The sequence below is a fragment of the Xiphophorus couchianus genome, chromosome 21 (genome assembly GCF_001444195.1).
Source record: "Xiphophorus couchianus chromosome 21, X_couchianus-1.0, whole genome shotgun sequence".
Classification (NCBI taxonomy): Eukaryota; Metazoa; Chordata; class Actinopteri; order Cyprinodontiformes; family Poeciliidae; genus Xiphophorus; species Xiphophorus couchianus.
In genome coordinates this window covers 5,451,290-5,471,087 of record NC_040248.1, presented here as the reverse complement: position 1 = coordinate 5,471,087, position 19,798 = coordinate 5,451,290, and the positions used below count along the sequence as shown (strand labels likewise).

The window sequence follows — 19,798 nt, the reverse complement described above, 5'->3', positions numbered from 1 at the left end:
TGTGTGATTTGAATTTCAAAGCTGAGCACTAAATCAAGCTGTGAAAGTTTTCAGTGACGTGAAAACACCAACGAACGCATCAGCTCTGCTGAACAGAGGATGGAGGGAAACATGCGATCGGTTTAATTCCAACTCCAAAAAGACGCTGCAGTCATTTTCTCACATCTGACAAACATTTTGGTTCATTAGCAACAAAAAACAAAAATCAACAAGTAGCCGAACATCCATCCAAAAATCCAACTGTTCACCCGTCTATCCATCCAACCATCCTTCCAAACATCCAACTGTTAATCCATCCATCCAACCATCCATTCATTCATTCACCTTTCATACTTTCTTATCAGTGTTTTGTATTTATACTTTAAAGCTTTAAAAAGACTATCCATCTTGAATTGTGAGATAAATATTGATCCCTGTTGTTAGCTTCAACCTGCCTGGGGCTCCAAAGGTAAATTAGACGACCACATATGATCAATTAAAGAACACCAGTAATTAAGCTGCAATGCTTTGTTTGCTTGTTTTTAATACATAAACTCCCATCATTATGTGGTTAGAAATTAGCTTTCCCTCTGCAGAGCAATAAGGAACAGTACCAACTTAATTCTACAACCATTTAATTACCTACTAATCGATGTTTGAATGTATTTGCATTCAGCATAACAAAATGTAAACCAGATTTCTTTTTCATCGTTTTTCTTGAAGTGAAGTTTTAGGTGCTAACAAAAGATGGGAGTGTGATCGCATTCATCACCTCAGGCGCTGCTTGTGAATTTGCAATCAAATTGCTCCAGTCTAAACATGTAAAGCTGCTCTGAGAGGCTTCGGACTGGGATAATGTCTGCTATCTGATAGCCTATTACAGCGTAATCACCGCAGGTTTTGGTCTCATTTGCAATTAATGCTTGTGTGTGAGCAACCGGAGCGTATCAATTAAAGATCAAGTAAAAGCAGCACAACACAACGAGCCAATCACCGGCACATGCGGATTCTGCAAAGAAAAAAACAGCATTTTATAGCATAAAGGTGCAACCAAGGCGTTAAGTGTTGCCTCGTTCGTATTTGTCAGATTTTAGAAATAGTTTCTCATGGAGGAGGATGGAAAAAAGAGAAATGACACGCGACACTTCCTGTGCAGCAAAGCATCCAGACGAGTGAGTCTGAAAAATGAATTAGGGCCAGTAGCCAGAGGTTTTCCACCGCAGCTACATCCAGTAACATCAAGGTTATTTTTAGCATCCCGCCGCCTTGTCAGACTGGAGGAGAGGAGAAACCCCCCTCCTGTAAGGAGAGGGAAGTCGGTGAGAGGCTGCGCGTTTGGAGGGGGAATCAGCTCAGGGAAGACTCTCCAGATTTGGAAATGAAGGGCTGAATAAACCAACCTGAAGTCACAGATTATTAATTTGTTTTAATTGGCGATGTAGTGCTTCATGTTAAGAGAATAAAATGTTATCAAAACATTTTAGTTCTTAGGGATTCCTGCAAAATTGACGACTCAATCCAATGGATTGGGACAACTTTTCAAATGGCTTCGATTGTACTGTTAATGTTATTATGGGACTTATTCATTTTTTTCAAGTCTTTATAAGTATATATAATATATATATATATATATATATATATATATATATATATATATATATATATATATAATATACCAGTTTTTAAAGTAATAAATCAGAAATTTAATATGAAAATGTACTGAATGGATGGATAAATTTAGCTTTTTTTAAACAAATGGAACTAGGGCTGAAGCAATTAATCGTGATTAATCAATTATTGAAATAATCATCAAATAATTTAGCAATCATTACAGACGCAAAAATCTTTTTTATTATAAACAGATTTGTAAATATGTTGTTCCAAAACCTCCTCAACAGGCATAGTTTTAGCTCTGCCTGGTTCAAATTACTGTAAAAAAAATCTCTGAAGTCCCTTTCTATTCATTTGTTAATCAATTAATCCATAAAATAATCAAGAGATCAGCCTTACATAAAATTGTAGTGAACAGAAGGGCTGAACTTTTCACAAGTTGACGTTAGAGGAATGTTTTTCTGTATCCTTTGCTAGGAATGATCAAGCACACACTAAAGGAATGTTGTGTGACTGTATTTTAGGTGATAAAATTTTCATTTTCATACTTAAAAAAATAAGGAATTTTGTTACTTATTTGCATTTCTGCAAACAAATAACTAATGTAAAAAAAAAAAAGTTAAAAATGTAAAATAAAAAATTATGAAAAATCAAATTAACTGATTAATCTCAAAGTAATTGATTAATCGCTAAAATGATAGTTAGAGTTGCAGCTCTAGAAGGAAAAATCTAAGCATCGAAGAATGGTGAAATGGTTACAATGTTTGGAGTATGGATTCGCGAATTAAGCCAGGAAATCCTTACCTCTTCCATCCAGATTTAAAAAACTTAAACTCTAGACTTTTCCAAGCTGAGTTGGAACAGAACTCAGTCGAACATTATAACTTGGACCTGTTGGTCTTGTAAAAATGCCCATAAATTACATGTTTTGTCGTCTGACTCTATAAACAAACTGAAGTTAATTCGTCGGCGTTTCTACCTGAACTCCGGATCCAAGTTGGACTTCAGGCCGTAGAAAGCTGCGGACAGCGTCAGAAGCCAACGGGGGACAAAATTCCCATTTTCACACTCCAGGTAAGGCGCAGACCACTTGACATGCGTTCGGTCCGGGATGAAACTCTCGGCTCTTTCCGGTGACCCGTCACCACCTTTACTCAGAACCCTTTTGTGGAACCTGGGCTCATGCCTCTCCCTCATCCCGTGGTACCACTCGGTGTCCGCGGTGCGGTTGTGCAGATGGCGACGCGCCATGCGGGGGAGGTCTTGGAGCACAATCTCCCCGCCGGCCCTGGTGGCTTGGAGGAGCACCGGGGGCCCCGCAAACGACGCACCCCCGCCGAAAGTGACCACCGCCCGGTGAATCTTGGCGTCCCCTTCCAGGATGTTCCTCACCAGGGCTTGGTACCACTCCATGTCTCGCCGCAGGTTGTGCTCCCTGGACCTGTTGGCTTGCAGGATCATGCTGAGGAAGTTAGTGGCGTGCAGCACGGTCTCCAACACGCCGCTCATGGAGTAATGCGGGGTTTCGTGTGACCTTCCACGCAGCAGAGAGGTGAGCTCGTACTTTCTCGAGCAGTTGGCGTGCCTTAAGGTGGTCGAGTCCCCCGTGTGCAGGAAAGCCGTGACCACCCGGGGCAGATGCTCCTCCGGTTTCTCCCCGGGAACGAGGCGAGGCGCACGGAGGAGCGCCAGCCGAGCGCCCAGGTTCGCCTCCACCTCCTCCTCCCCAACGGCTGACTGGTCGAACCGGCTCGACCCGATCACAAAGCCCACATGCAGCAGCAGCGAGAGCCGGAGAACAGCCATCTCCCCCTGCAGAAAGCGTCCACAGATGTCTGAAGAGGAAGCGGGGGGATTTTTACAGCGTCGTCGAGCGGGCGTGATGTGAAGAATCGACCAAAGCTGCTCCTCTAAACCATCGCATCACCACTTGTAGGATATTTCTGAAACACCTGCACCTCTATTGCTGGAATCAGGTAGATAGTCCTTCTTTTTCTCTCTCCTCAGAGATGCCTCATGCAGCTTGTTGATGTTGAAGATCCCCTCTCAGTCTTGGCTCTGCTGTGCGGCGGATGTTCTCCCCCTGCGTGTGGGCTACACTGAATCAAAACGACACGGGAGGAAGGAGAGAAGGGAAGGAGGGAGGGAAGGGTAGAGAAAGAGCCTTGTTGTTATTATATTTATATATTTTTTAAGAGTCAGGGAGCTCCTCACTTGGATGAGCAAAACGCACTCCGCCCTCTTCCGACCGCGGCAAACACCGAGCGGGCCTATAGAAGCCGGGGAGAACCGCGTCAGGATCCGAGCGCCCCCTCCAAGTCTTCCCGTCCGCCTCATAGGGCTCCGGGAGCGGCATCGATCCGCCTATGGCCGCCGCTTCTGTCAATCACCGAGCCGCGTTTGGTGGAGCGGAGAGAAGACGCTGTCCAGGGTGCTGAGGCAGGCGGAGAGGTTTACCAGAGAAGAGCGCCTGATTTACACCAAATGCTCCGATAAGAACCGTATACTACTCACAGAGTTGGTAGTTACATTTACTCAGTTACGTTTACTTGAGTAACTTTTTTGGAAAAATAAATTTTTACGCTGTGCTTTTTTTTACTTTTACTTGAGTAACTTAATTATGAAGTATCGCTATTCATACTCAGAGCAGAGTACCCAAAAATTGTACTCAACTACTTCAACATATTTTTACTCAAGTAAAAAATAAAGAGTAGCCGTCCAAGAAGTTACTTTAGAGTAAAAAAGTATACCTAACTACTGAGTAATTGATCAAATTATCAGTCATTTAATATTTAAATGTAAAATAGTAGAAATACTCCTAAAAGTATTTTGTAATCAAAAAGATAATCACGTAAATATAACTGAGTACATGTAATTAGCTACTAACCAACTATACTCTTATATGTAAAGTTTCACTCTGTAACGTCACTGAATGAAAACAAGTTTGTTTTAACCAAAAATTCACCAGACAAACACATAGCTACTTGCCATTTTTGTTCAAGTTTCATAAGTTTCATATTGAAAGAAATTGATTTGAATTTTTTTTTTTATTTTGCCTGATTTTGTTATTTTGTCTTTTTTTCTACATTAAATCCAAACAAACTTGTCTTTTGGCTGTCGTCGGTATTTCTTAATTGGTCGTGCTCGGTGCATAATCGCGTCTTGGTATATAATACTCAATTCCACCGACAGATATCAGTAATACAAGGTAAATTATATTCTCAGTATTTACAAAAAGTGACATTAAATATGAACAAATAAACATTTTCTCTGCCACAGCTACACAAACTAATGCTAGCACTGCCGCTTAGCTAGCTGCTACATTAAGCTAAACATTTGTGGATAGAAACTCTTCTAAAGCATTAGTTCAAAAGTAGAAAAAACTCCAGAAGATTATTTATCCTCTGTTCATTACTTAGCATAGAATCAAATGTAAAATCAGAATGTTAGTTTATCAATCAATCAATCAAATTTTATTTGTATAGCACATTTCAGCAGCAAGGCATTTCAAAGTGTTTCATATCAAACACAGAAACACAAAGCAACATAGAATCAACAATCAAAACACGACATTAAGTCAAGTTCCATCAATAAATTTGTTATTGATTACGTTTCAAATACAATCCTAAACAGTTGGGTTTTTAGTCGAGTTTGCATCCATAAAAGGTTTACCTGTTACACTCCTACTATGTTATATGGAACAAAATACCTGTTGCTATTTTTATTCCCACTCACGCTCACAATCACACAGTTTAAAACGATGTAGACAGCATTTTAATGGGCTTCTGGCACCAGGCTTCGTACACCTCTTTCACAGAATTTCGCTCTGGGACTCCGTCGTCCCTCACAGATTTTTGTGCAATTCTATGGTACCCGTTAGTGTCTAGAATTTGCAGGGTTTGTGTTACGCGCAGTGACCCTCAGTCACTCGCCGTTTTTCTTCCGGCACGGGGCTCCGTAGACCTCTCACGGATTTTCACTCTGGGACTCCGTCGTCCCTCACGGATTTTTGTGCAATTTCAACATAGAATCAACAATCAAACCATGACATTAAGTCAAGTTCCATCATTAAATTTGTAATTGATTACGTTTCAAATACAATTCTAAACAGGTGGGTTTTTAGTTGAGATTTAAAGGAAGTCAGTGTTTCAGCTGTTTTACAGTTTTCTGGAAGTTTGTTCCAAATTTGTGGTGCATAGATGCTGAAAGCTGTTTGGTTCTGGTTCTGGGGATGCAGAGCAGAACCAGAACCGGAAGATCTGAGAGGTCTAGAAGGTTGATACAATAACAGCAGATCTTTAATGTATTGTGGTGCTGAGCCGTTCAGTGATTTATAAACTAACAACAGTATTTTAAAGTCTATTCTTTGAGCTACAGGGAGCCAGTGGAGGGACTTTAAAACTGGTGTTATGTGCTCTATCTTCCTGGTTTTAGTCAGAACGCCAGCAGCAGCATTCTGGATCAGCTGCAGCTGTTTGATTGATTTGTTGGACAGACCTGTGAAGACGCTGTTGCAATAATCAATACGACTGAGGATGAGCATATGGATGAGTTTCTCTAGATCTGGCTGAGACATTAGTCCTTTAATCCTGGAAATGTTCTTCAGGTGATAGAAGGCCGACTTTGTGACTGTCTTTATGTGGCTCTGGAGGTTCAGGTCAGAGTCCATCACTACTCCCAGGTTTCGGGCTGATCGCTGGTTTTTAGTTGTAATAACTGAAGCATTGACTCTAGATTGTTCCTCTTTAGGTCCAAAAATAATAACTTCAGTTTTTTTTCCAAGTAATTATTTCTATTACTTTAAAAGCTAACTTTAGCGCTACATTAGCTAGCTGCTAGCATAAGTTAGAGAAGAAGTTTGCCACTTCCTTGAACAATTTCAGTCATTGAACCGAAAATAGGCGTTTATTTTTTCCTTTCTTACTGCATTTTGACAATTGAATTCATTGACAACAACTTTAATAATAAGTTGAGGGATGGTCTGCTTTTAGTGAAAGCTAAGTATTAAAGTATTAAGCAAAGATTTGGGGTGTAGTTTTTCATGAAGTGGTGTATAAATGTAATTATTTAATGTAATTTATTACCCAAGATACAAATAAAATTGACATTAAACATCTCTGCTGAATTAATCAGAGTTTGATAAAACAAGCTGTTCTCCTCATTGTCATTCTTTTTTGCTTCCTAGGTTCAGCTCTTAAATTTCATCCGTCTTCCTTTTCTCCTCGGGGTGTTTGGGCCCGTCACGTCACGCTGTGTGGACCAGAAGCATCTCGTCCAGTGGTGAGAGAAGACAGGCGTGACGGAGGGTGGCAGAGCCCAGAGTCGACCCAAGTGCTCCATTGAAAGATGGAAGATATCGCAAGTCAGACCTGGAAGATCTCTTGGCTTTTGTTTACCAAACTATGTCAAGCTGTATCCCTGGTTTGTGTTTGATTTCTTTGAGTACAGCTGTTTGGGCTGCTTTGAACAACCTACATGACAGGTTTCATAGATTCAGACTGTCTGCTTCAGCCTTTGTGCTTCTAGCTGGACAGAACAAGATTCTTCAAAAATAAGAGTCTCACCCTTAAAAATTGTCACCAGAATACCCAGGAATCTTCTCACTCTTTACAATGTTGTTAAACCACCGAGTCAAAAACTCTACTGCCACCTCGTCTAAACACTTCCATATCCTTAACAGGATACACTGATCCAAACAAACAATAATAATTAACAACAAAAAAAAGTGATTTCAAGCCAAATCATTGTCATAAATGGCCATATTTGATACTTTTTAACCAATTTCAATAATAAACTCAGCTTGACTGAATGTTTTGATAAATACGATCAATTGGATTGGTTTTATGCTTGGATTTAATCGACCTTTTTTCTTGTAAAGTTCCTTAAAATTACGTGTTGTGAATTGGTGCAATACAAACAAACTGGTTAACACTAAGAATGGAACAAATACACCTGTGTTTCGGGTATAGTTACATTTTATAGATCTTTCGTAAATTGCATTTTTGCATTTGCTCAGGTTATCTTTGCCTGGTATTAAAACCTGTTCAATCATTTTTAAATCACAAAGGTTTGTGTGTGTTTAATGGTTCTCAGTGGTTCTGTGTTGGCCTTGTGATGGGCTGTTGTTGGGTAAATCTGAAACAGTTGAAATAGTTAGCCTTTTTTATTTATTTTGCAAATACATAAACCTCAGAAACACAAAATCAAATGTCATAACATTTGTTTACAATACTGGAAAATACATTATTAATCACAGACAACAAATGAAAATAACTTAAAGTATATGTACATTCAGTCATTTTGGTATATAAAATTCAAACCTTTTGAGCCTAAAATGTTCCAACCATCCCTCCAGTGGTCAAAATTTACTGGATTTTAAATCTTCCTCATGCTTTTCATCATTATCTGAGCTGCATGTACCGGCTGTCAGGAATACTGGCATAAAAACAAGGCCATGAACCATCCCAATGAACATGACCAGGAAAAAAATCTTGAAGAAGGTCCTGAAGGTGTGAAATTCAGACATGGACAACACCGACACCCCTAAAACTGTGGACAGGGCGCCTTGCATGATGGGGTAACCCAGACTGGACAGAGCATCCACGGCCTTGTCTTCGGGACGGGGCTTCTCACCGGAGACAAAGGCGTAGGACACGTGAGCGGAGAAGTCCACGGTGAATCCGATGCAGACGGTGAAGACGATCATGGATATGGAGTCCAGACTGATGTCCCAAAGAGCCATGAACCCATTGACCCCAACAGTGACTGAACCGATCGAACAAGTGACCAACAAGGAGCAGACCGGGTTGGGAATCAGCAGGAGAGAGACGACCAACATCACAGCCGTGATAACCCCGACGTTTTTAATGGTGCTCTTCACCACAACGTCATACTGGTCAAAGTAGATGAACTCATGGTTGTAGACCAATAAAGACGCTGCCTGGCATCTGCCTACAGTAGATTTGAGGATTTTGAGCATTTCAATTTCCTCGCTGGCTTTGGTAATATTCACAGTTTGGATGAAAAACCGGGACGCATGGATGACATCTCCGGTCTGGTTCACATCTTGCTTAAAAAATGGATATAAATCAAAAAATGGAGGCAGATTTGAGAGAAAAACATTCTTATCATCAAGGTTTAGATGTTTCTCTTGACCATAAGACAAGTATGAGTCCAACCAAGATGTGTAGACGTCTCTATCAATGAAGTGGAGCTCTTTAAAGCCTTCTATGCATGCCTGAAGTTGAGATCTTTTATCCTTATCCCAGTACGCCAATTTCCCTTTTACAATGACCATGACAGATGGGCCATAATCATAAAAATACTGCCTGTCTTTAATGTTGAATTTTGTAACATGAGAGTCATCAGCTGCCAGATCAAAAAGTTCAATTCCCTGCTGCATATGGAAACATCCAAACACGCTTATAGCTAAATACGCCAGATAAACAAAGACTACCACGCCTTTAACCCACGGTTTCATCAAACAAGGTCCGTAGTAATCCTTAAAGAAATTACTCGCTGGTTGTTTTTTCTCCGCTCCTGTGAACTTATCGTAGCTGCCTCCCACGCAGCAGATGTTGTACATCTCCGTCTGGTTCGCTGACTTCTGTGATGGTACTTTCATGCAGGTTAGCCAGTGCCGGTTGCTAGCCTCTCGCCTGCCGTTTAAAGCCACGAAGGCGCCGAAGAAGGTGATGGTGTAGACGTAACAGAATATGATGGAGGTGGCGGTGTACAGACAGAAGGACTGCACTGACGGGAAGTCGGACATGACGCCAATGAAGAACTTGGGGACGTCCGTCAAGGCGGTGATGGTGATGGACATCACCGCTTCTTTGTAGGTGTGACCCATCCGCTTCGGTACGGGGTCGTTCACGTGGGTGTGCTGCCAGTCGGACACCATGATGAACATGTTGTTCAGGCCAATTCCTAGGAAAAATACAAATAACAGGCTTGTTTTAGCATCTGCTCAAATGATGTTGAATTAGAAAGATGTTGTTTTGCTTCCTCACCGAGTATTAAAAAAGGAGAGTTGGCCACAGTTATGACAAACGGCACTCCGATGTAAAGCAGCAAGCCGAAAGAGGAGACGACTGCCAGCCCAGAGGTTAAAACGCCGAAAACAGCCACCCACATTTTGTTCCTGACATGGTCCAATCTGCCAGGGAGATTAAACAATTATTTATTTTATATATTATTTTATTAAACTTGCAGTATGTAACTTACATAAAGAGTAAGTGTTTTTACCATGTTGTGAATTTGTTATGAGACAGATAATCTGTGAAAACATTAATCTCCGGTATGAGCTACTACAGCTGTCTGCTGCTCCCGACAACCAATCAAAGCCAGGAGGAGGGTCTTAACGCTGTCAATCAACCTTGGGTACTCACTTGTAGATATGCTAATTGCCAAAAAACAACTTACAGATACAGGAAAACCATGGCCATACTAAGTAGCCTAGGATTCTCAACAGGCAATGCTAGTTGTAGCATAGCTAGCATGAGCAGTGACTGACAGCACTAATGACTCTGATTGGTTGTTTCTAATTAGCACTGGGAGAAGACAGAGGAGCTCAATTATTATCTGTCTCATAACATACTGTCACAACATAATGACAGTTTCAACAAATATGTAAAAAGAAAATATTTTTTAAAATAAAAGTTACATTTCTAGAAATCTCTGGATATCAAAACATTTCAAGTAAAAAAATTTTATATTACTCTATGTGAAACTTCTGCAAGAATTTACAAATTAAATAATAAAAATAAAAGAAATTATGAATTTTGCAAAAATAAAACTTTTTGTCTTGCATTTTAATTTTCCCCCTTGCATGTACACCCCAACATTAAGTGTTTTCATTAATAGCAACTCATCTTTGAGCCCATTAAGTCAGAAATTATGCCGCGTTTCCTGCGTGTGTCACTCTTTCATCGCTCAAACTGATAAATAACAGCTCTCTGTGTCCTGCGTTTGACTCTGCGTGGCAGCCGTTGATCACTCCTTACCTCAGGCAAGATATCACAGACAAGCTTATAGCGCAGGCATAAGTGATGAGGAATAAAGGGAATCCATCTACGGTGTGGCTGTCGATCTCCTCCTGCTTGGATTTAGAGGTGTAGTAAGAGACCTGCAAAGCAGCACAGCAGAAAGAAAATCATGTTAAGCTTCACCGCAGTGGCAACATGGTTTGGATTGCAAGAGAATTTCAAAAACAAACAATTTATGTGGAAATACACCTCTATGCCTCTTAGCATACGGTAACAGTTTATGTTTTTCTCACAAACAGCAAGAGCACAGTTTACGAACTGTTAAAATACCTTAAATTTAAACTGTTTTTATATTATCAATTTACATTTAAAGGGGTTATTTTCCATTTTCTTCCTTGGACTTTGGCTCCTTTTTACTTGTAATAGCACATTGTCCAGTTTAAGCCAAAAGAAATCAGAACAGCAAAGAACTGAAACTAAAACAGAATTTTTTCTTCTGTTTCTAGTTGAATTTATACAAAAAATACAAAAGATATTTCAGTTTAGCACAAAGCATCAACAATTTTGAATTCCATTGACAACGACTCCACTGTCTTGAAGATCGTCAAAAGGTTATTGGGAAATGTGAGGAGGGTCTTTGTGTGCTTTTTTGCACAAAATCATTTTTGATAATGAGATTTTGTTCTGCTCAGTTCTGCTTATTTTGAGCTTCTTTCACAATGAGCATTTTTAGGCCGTCTTGTCACTTTAAGTCCAAATAAGCTGCTGCTGGCCACGACCCCCAACTCAACGTTTACACTCACACATGAAAATGGCTGCATGGATGTGCAATTATACATCTGTACATCTTTGAAAAGCAGAAGCGGAGCCTCCTGCAAAACCAACACGAATGCAGAAAGTGGTTTCTGGATGATAAGTCAACACCAAAATGATTGTCTTTTCCAGCAGCCATTGTACAGCGCATACAGAGGCAAAACCTGCTGACTAAATATGCTGGAACTCTGCGGGGTTGCTAGGTAACAGGATGGGCTGAGTTGGGGTTTCTAGGTAACTCCGCAATGCCTGTTGAATGCGACTTATCAGGAGGTTTTTTTTAACAGCTAATTTTCCAGACACCCAAAAACATTAAGTTATTGCCAAAAAAAAGCAGTTGTTTTGTTCTTTTGAGTGTTTGAACTGTTTTTAGAAGCAATTGAGACCCAAATGGAGGTACAAAAATGTATGAAATCTTAATGTTGTATAACAGGTCCCCTTTATGTGATTTGCTAATTGTACAGGTTTGGCAGTTGTGAAATTGAACACATTTAAAATCTTTTAGATTCATATATTTAACTAATGTTTCTAATCCCATTTAAAATAAAGGAGTGGATATGACATTTTTTGACTACACAAATGAAATAAAATGGCAGTAACACATACATCAATGTATTTCCTGTCCATCTCGTCCGACAGCAAAGCTTTAAATTCTCTCAGCCATAACTTCGAGGCCTCGGCTGCAGTTTCTTGGCTGTTTAAATAGTAGTAGAGCTTCACAGCTCGAGCCCTCTGGATGGTGCTGTTAGCATCTGTTACCACTCCACCAAGAGCAGAGCCCAGGAAGACTAAACCGGACCCGTGGTTGTGTTCTGGGTAGGTGATGCCGGTTTCACTGCCACCGATGAGTTCCAGGATGATGTTTGAGAAGCACTTTCCATTGGCTTTGGCACACACCTGGCTGAATCCCTTTTTGTCCACAGAAATGTCCAGGATCTTCTCGTTTAGTCTGACGATGTCCTCAAAGGCGGGGCTTTCCAAAATATTGCTGCTGTTCTTTGAGACAGCAATGAGGGATGCAAAGTTCCCCTTGTCGTACAAGCGGTTCTCAGAAAACATGGAGGTATTGTAGGGAAAGTTCTCCCTGACAAAAGTCCTCGTTACCTTTGAGGGCCCTTTCTTGGGGGTAAACTGGCGCTCAAGATCATTGTCTTCTCTGTCTTTGAGAAAAACAAACCCCCCACTAAGAGACGCTGTGATTAAGAGAGGAATGACGAAGAAATAAAGCGGATAGGAGCCAACTGTGGAACCAAGTTTTTCAAAAAGGTTCGACAGAGGCCGAGAGAGGCAGTCTGTGCGTCTACAGCCCATCTTTACTCCTGGAGGACTGGAACAGGAATGGACAGCGTTCCTTATAAAGACTGGAACAATCTTTCAAGAAAGTCAAAGTCAGGGAAAGTACTGCTGTTAATGAGGCTCCTTCCTGTAACACTGATAAGCAGCCACCTTAAAAAGATTAAAAAAGTTGGGTAAGACAAAACCCAAGACAAGTGAAACCAGTTACGACATGTTGTCGTTTACTTAGGTCACCTTTTATGAGCGTAAATAAGTGACATGTAGAGGAGTGGTTGTAAATCTTTGTAAATTACTACATAATTGTTGCACCTTTGAGATGTGAAACTGCCTGTTAAAGGTGATAAGTCACTAAAAGGAAGCCATAAAAGAATCCTGAAAATCGTTGCTCAATGGATTTACTGTACTGGTGTTTAAATGTTAACCACTTTTAAAGGTTGTGCAGACAGATTTAACAGCAGGATACTTACTTTTTTTATTTCTTGCCTTGTGCTGCATTACCCAGACTTTCTAGGAGTTATGACATGTGAGACATCTTGGAAATTTGTTTCATAACGATTGTTGACGTCAAGATCCGATGTTCGGGTGAGAATAAAGCTGTTTATGACAGATTTTTTACAGCAGGATTAAAGGCTTCACATGCAGGAGTTTCAATTATTTCTCCATATTTAGTCCATAACTCCAAAATATCACAATTTTCATCAAGTCACTTTAACTATTATTCTGGTGAGTGTATTTCTATTTTCTATTGGTTTCACAAAAATACATCAATAATTATGATGCATTTTCTTATTTTTTCCATCATGTGAACTCAAACTACATATGAATTACCAACCCCACACAGACAAAACCTGAATTATTTTCTGTAACTTTTGCCTTTTGTTTATATGCACTGAAGCATTTGTTTACATCCAGTAAATACATTCATAAAGAATAGGGTTCTTTATAGAGTTAAATCTGTTAAATCTGTCTACACAATATTATAGAGGGAACCTCCTTCACAGAATCAAGTTAGAACCAAATAAAAGGAAACTACAACTTCTAGAACTGTGAAAAGACAGTAATTATATCCCAAAAACCAAACCCTTGTCCACAAAAAATAATATACTTTATACGCATTTAAAGTAGACGATTATAGGTTTATAATGTAGTAATTCTGACTTCTGAGTTGGAAAAATCAACCGAAACAATCCCCTAAGTCGGACTTCCCGGTCAAAAAGCCGGAGAATCTTTAACATACCAACATTGAGATCCAATATGGCCGCTCCTTGCATCAGCAATAGTTAGCTGTGTGAATATATTGTGACAGTTTGGCATGAGACAGAAAATCTGTGAAAAAAAACAAGCTCAACTACTTTCTCCCGGTGCTAACTAGAAATTACCAATCAGCGTTGTCAGTCACCACTCCGTGTGGCGCTGCACATGCCTCCTTCATGTTCCCCATTTGCTCTCTGCCACGCTGCAGCTAGCACAGCCCATCATGAATGCTAATGCTAGTTAGCATAGCCACCGATGTCGGCGGCTGTACTGTTTTTCTCCAACGGTAAGTTGTTTCTCGGCCATTAGTACGGTTAGCAACAAGTACACATGTTGATTGACAGCACTAAGACCCTACACCCAGCTGACTGTAGCTTTAAATTGATGTTCGTAAGAAGTACTACAAAAATGTCTGGGTTAAAGCGTAAACCATTAAATATTTTTAAACTTAGCATCTTTTCAACCCGACAATGCATTTCCTGTTCCAGAAAAGGCAAAAAGCTACCCTGGGGAGTCTCTTTAAACCTTACCATCTGCTTTCTTCAACCAAGTTAATTACTTTTGAAGGTCTAACTCAATAAAGAATTAAACAAAAACTAAAAAAGAAAACACAAACAAAAGAGGAAACAGAATAAAGTTCAACAAATTGATCTAATTGATTTAGAGTATGTAGATTCAAAGTCCTGCTTAACAGGACAGATGATCTCTGATCTCCAATATCTACCAAGGAACATTGAGTTTCTAATTTCCCCAACACATTTAAGTTTGAAGTGTCTTCACCCATGTTGCTGTGCTAAATAAACCATCCTTATCAGTTGCACAAACCATTTTTATATGCTTTTGGAGAGCAACCCAAAGGACTCCTGGTTGTGCTAATCTAGACAGCTGAATTGTGAGTTATGATAAAGTATTATAAATGTTATTTTTAAGATTTTAACATCAGATTTTAAGTAGGAATCAGAGTCATAACTAGGTTTCCAAGCCCTGCTGTTATTTAACGCCTGTCAATCAGCTGTCATTCTCGTATCTTATCAAGGCGACATTCGTATCTTATTTCACACAAATCTATCAAGGTCATTTCTTTTATTATTCTATGACTGATGGATGCATTCCAGCTCTTTCATCACAGGGAGAAAATCTGACAGATAGTAGCCAGAAGCTTGATGAAGACATTGAGTTAATGTATTTTCTTTTAACATCTTTCAGTTATTCAGCTCACCTTTAATTGAATTATTGTCTTGGACTATTATCTAAGGTCTAATAAAGATACTCAATAATAAACTGGCACTTTTGGTGTTGCTTAGCCATGAGTTTGCTTCAAAATGTAAAAGAGTTCAATCCCAACACCAACAGTTATCATTTTCAGGTTGAACGCTCCTTCTGACACCTTCCTCACCCCCTCCTGTTGTTTTTTTTTTCCTATTTTTCAGAGACATGCTAGGTGTAAATTAGTGTTGAGGCTAATTGGCTGCAAAAGTGAACAGGATGTTGAGAATTACTGGATGACACTTCTATGTCTTTAAAGTATTTTAATACTTGATATCTTTGTGTCTCATCATTCTGTCTATTCATTTGTCTAGCTAAGCAACTAGATATCTGTTAGCTTGACATATATTTGTTGAGCTAGCTACCCAGGTAATCTGGTTAGCTAACTATCTACCAACCTAAACAGTTGCCTTTTCACTCTCTACCTATCTAAAATTAGTTTGGCTTACAACCTAACCATTAGATAGATGATCATGTGCTTAGTTTAGTTGCTACCTAGCTAGCAAGCTAGCCGATTATTTAGCTAATACTCTAGCTACTTAACATTTAAGCTAAGAATCTATGTGGCCAGTCAGCCAATTTTGGAGTTCTTGTTTTAAGCTAGCTAGGTAATTATCTCGTTAACTTAATAGCCACCAACCTATTCAGTTGCTTGTTCACTATCTACCTAGGTAAAATTTGTTTGTCTGACTAGCATTTTCACAAGCTAAAAATGCTAGTCTAGGTAGATGAGCTATCTAGATAGATGACTATGTCATCTAGCTATGAAGCTACTATACCTGCAAGCTAGCTAGTTATTTGCTTAGCTAATGTAGCATCTCAAAGGTTCAGGATCTCCATATATGTGCTTTTTTGAATACAGGACAAAACATTTAAACTTTAGAATTTTGAAATAAAACAAACAAAAGGAAATACTCAATATGTTTTAAATCAATCAACATGGAGAGGTACAATGTACCTGTGTAGCATACTACACAGGTACATTGTGTAGTAATTCAATTTGCATTCAAGCAAGCAAATTGAATGCTTGGGTGCATTCAATTTGCACCCACCTTCCACTCAGAAAATGGGGCAACTCCGACTACCCACAGTTAAGATTTCGAGATGCCCACTCACAACTTTAGTAGTAAACTCTATTACTCTTATTACTAATATTAATTCTTTAAGGGTTTTTTCCACATTCAGTCACTTGAACCAGTGGGTTTTGTAGTGTGAATCTCTACGATTATCCTAGTTAATGGTGTTAGCCAGTTTAGGTATCGACAGTGGAAGGATGGACTGTTATCGGGTCGAAGCGTAACCCACCGGGTTTTCAACAGGTTCATTTCCTCCTCTCTCTTTCCCTTTCCTTCCCCTGTTGAAAAAGCAGCTTCCATTATGCCATAAGTTCACATTAAGACGACGGGGAAAGGCTGGTACCTGCAATTATCCCTGCTCAGCCAGCCGTGGGTCACTAGATGCTGAGCAACATCTGGCTCGCTCTATACCATCACCACTCACACGTGCATACACACTCATGCACCTGCACGTTCCCATCCTCCTCTTCCTCCAGACTGTTAACTATCGATTCTTCACACTCACCTGCCAAGCAGCTTGATTAATAAGGGCAATGTTCACAGTGAAGCAAACAGCAGATACAGAGTGGAGATCAGGGGAAGCAAGTGCTACGACCGGCTACAAGGAAGGCTACAATGTGTGACCATGTATTATGTAATATATTCATGTGTAGCCAAAGCATGGAAGAATGAATACTCAGAAGTGTAGGAATTAAATCTGTTATTTAAACTTTAGCAGTAAGAAAAATAGAATACAGAAAAATCTTGTTTTCCTCACTGCAACGACTTAGAGACAGCTTTCCAGTTCACAGGACATGCTAGCAAAGAGATTTACCAAATTTGGCTCGGCTTTCCATTTATTTACACCACCACAGTCATAGTCCAGCAGACAGCATGAAACTTTAAGATTCCTTACTGAAGGATACCGTCATCAAATAATAGTCTCATTGGCTTTAGTCCAGTTTTGTGTTAAAGCTGCAGTATGTACTGTATGTTTTTAAAATATTTGTTAAGCTGTCACCATTTAATGATAGTTTATGAGATAATCTCAATCTCCCAGAGCTAGTAGAAGAAATCCACTGCACCCAAACAAAAATAGGCAATCAGAGCCAGGAGGCAGGTCTTAACGCTGTCAATCAACCTCCTGTATTTGAGTCCAAATGTGCCAATGGTGAAGAAACGACTTAGTTACAGGAAAATTGTTTTTCTGCCATCAGTGGACATGCTAACTAGCTTTAGGCTATGCTAGGTAATTTACAGCGCTAAGCCCCGCCACCTGGCTTTGATTGGTTGTTTCCAGTTAACCCTGGGAGAAGGCAGAGTAACTTGATTTTTTTTTTGCTAGTCATGACATGGTGACCGTTTTAAATCTGTAAACAAATATTTTTTTAATAAGTTACATACTGACAGCAGAAATTTAATTTTTTCCAATCTATTTGAATTAATGGCAGCCAAATATGTCCACAAAACCAGTTTTGATCAAAGTTCCTTCAAAGTAACTTCAACTAGGTTTGAATGCAGGATCTCTACCAGTTTAGACAAGATGAGTGCTCAAATATCAGACAACGTTTGGGATTCAGATGCCACTTGCTAAAAGATAATTCACCAACAATTAGTGGAGCTTTATGTAAAATTTTAAACATTTTACTCTGATAAGGTGCACTCAAATTGTCAAACTTTGTGTTGTGTATCAATTCCATTTGGTGCAAATAAATAATTAAAAGCATCAAATCAATGACATTCATTTCCACAATGAGGTAAAACTTTAAGATACAAGTTTAAGTTTGAAGGCTGTTGCAGAAAACAGTTGCTGGTCTCCATTAGTTCTGCTAAAATCTGAAATTTCCAGAAGGAATTTTATTGGTTGCAAAATCCCTACTTTATGGTCGGACTGAAAGACCATAAAGCAACAAGTTTCTCAAAAAAGGCTAAACTTTTTTTTTTTTTTTTTTTACACATTTCTTCTAAAAACTAAGTTGGACGCAACCAAGTTTCTGGAAAAACCAACTTTGCCCCAGCAGGTACAGAAATTCAAAGCAACATCAAATCTATGTCCAAATTATGGGATGATTCAGCGGTCACTTTCCAGGAATGTTTTAAAGGCAATGAAACTTTAAAACATCAATAAAAAGACCCAATAAAAATGGCTACAATGGAACAGTTTGTTATTCCAACACCATATCCTGTTACAACATATTTCATTTTGTTAGCATTATAAGACACTGTCCTTATCAGTGAAGAAGAAATTCAATGTTCCAGAAATGCTTAACTGTTCTTGTTAACATTTTTATTGTTTTTGAGATGACAGACATACCAATAAAGATAAAAGGTTTGGTAAAGAACACCGTAATTACATAACAATCTCAGCAAGTTTTATAAACAGTAACTGAGTCCAGAAATTTACTTCAGCTACACAAGATTGCAACTGTACTTACAGATTTAAATATACATAAAGCCCCATGAATATTTAGTTTAACAGTCCTTATGTTGCACCTTAAGCACTGATCTGGGGAGAGGCCAGAAGGTGTTTGTGTTCACTATTGCAGCTTCAGAAAATATCTAAATAGCATTTCCACATAATTTTCAAAACCTTGAGCCTCTTCAATCTGCTCTAGTTTAAAAACAACAATATTTAAGATTCTGACGCACGTCAAACAAAATGGCAGCTTTAAGTGTGCTGACATCACTCTGACTTATAGAAACAAGTCAACAATTCTTTGAAGAATCTTCTGCTGATAAAACACAGGGAGAAACCTTGACTTATGTCTGTAGCTCTAAGCGGGAACCCTGTCTATATCACCATCTCTAAACAGGAACATTCTGCATTTACATTTTTAAGCAATCTTTGGGCTGCTCTTAGTCCGATCCCTCACCTAGGACCCGTTTGCCCCAGCAAAGCCGACCCAACTAGAGGTGCGAAGCCTCTGACAGCTCTAGGATCACTGGGACACTCAAACCTCTCCACCACGATAAGGTAGCAGCCCACGGAGAGGAAAAAACAAAACCAGAAACAGTTCCATTCTCTGACCTGAACTGATCTGGGGAGAGGCCAGAAGGTGGCACTCTGGAGTTTCTAACTAAACTAGAAGTTTAGTTAGAAACTAAACGTTTTGTTTTCTCAGTTATTTTTCTTTCCGTAGATTCTGCACCTGGTCTGGCGTTCTGATTGGCTGTGGTTTCTTCCTGGAGGAGAGCATCGGCTGACATGATGCTGCCATCACCCAACTGTCATCCGTCTCCTGCTGTCAACTTTTCACTTCCATGAACATGGAAAGTTCTCCTGATCAGCTGACCTGTTGTTGTGTCTCTGCTCTGTCTTCTCCCAGCTCCAGTCGGTCGTGGCAGATGGCTGCTGGTACTGAGTCCGGTTCTGGTTCTGCTGGAGGTTTCTTCCTGGTAGAGGGGAGTTCTTCTTCTCCACTGTCACAACATGTATGCTCTGTATGAGGGACTGCTGTAAAGTCAACAACTCGACACAAGCAATTTGCTGTCGCACCCTGCTGGTCAGGAGGAGTGAATGCTGTAAGTAATGACTCG

General features: G+C 39.6%; 2 protein-coding genes and 1 long non-coding RNA gene across 4 annotated transcripts in view; 1 reads left to right on the top strand and 2 right to left on the bottom strand.

The window, feature by feature from the left end:
- The window catches only part of gpr158a (G protein-coupled receptor 158a), a 68,342-nt gene extending 64,261 nt beyond the window's left edge, over positions 1 to 4,081 (bottom strand). The window contains exon 1 of one of the 2 annotated variants that reach the window (XM_028005795.1): positions 2,570 to 4,081. In XM_028005795.1, the coding sequence (XP_027861596.1) occupies positions 2,570 to 3,396 (827 nt within the window). In that variant the 5' untranslated portion in view covers positions 3,397 to 4,081. The remainder of the gene's footprint in view (positions 1 to 2,569) is intronic. The other variant, XM_028005796.1, reaches the window with a different exon arrangement.
- Positions 3,440 to 7,649, top strand: LOC114137180 (uncharacterized). Its single transcript, XR_003593954.1, has 2 exons — positions 3,440 to 3,566; positions 6,776 to 7,649. It is a non-coding gene; the product is annotated as an uncharacterized LOC114137180 (long non-coding RNA).
- Positions 7,650 to 7,738: 89 nt separating this feature from the next.
- Positions 7,739 to 12,738, bottom strand: ptchd3a (patched domain containing 3a). Its single transcript, XM_028005797.1, has 4 exons — positions 11,997 to 12,738; positions 10,596 to 10,717; positions 9,603 to 9,748; positions 7,739 to 9,519 (listed from the first exon to the last, which is right to left on the bottom strand). Exons 1-4 carry the CDS (start codon positions 12,699 to 12,701, stop codon positions 7,949 to 7,951), a joined length of 2,544 nt encoding a protein of 847 aa, XP_027861598.1. The 5' UTR covers positions 12,702 to 12,738; the 3' UTR covers positions 7,739 to 7,948.
- Between the last annotated feature and the right edge of the window lie 7,060 nt (positions 12,739 to 19,798).

Excerpts from the sequence above, each read along its gene's own strand:
- ptchd3a (XM_028005797.1), bottom strand. The coding sequence starts at position 12,701 with ATGGGCTGTAGACGCACAGACTGCCTCTCTCGGCCTCTGTCGAACCTT. Across the intron at positions 9,749-10,595 it reads TCTGTGATATCTTGCCTGAG|ATTGGACCATGTCAGGAACA; the intron begins GTAAGGAGTGAT and ends TCTCCCTGGCAG. Across the intron at positions 9,520-9,602 it reads CTCTCCTTTTTTAATACTCG|GAATTGGCCTGAACAACATG; the intron begins GTGAGGAAGCAA and ends TATTTTTCCTAG.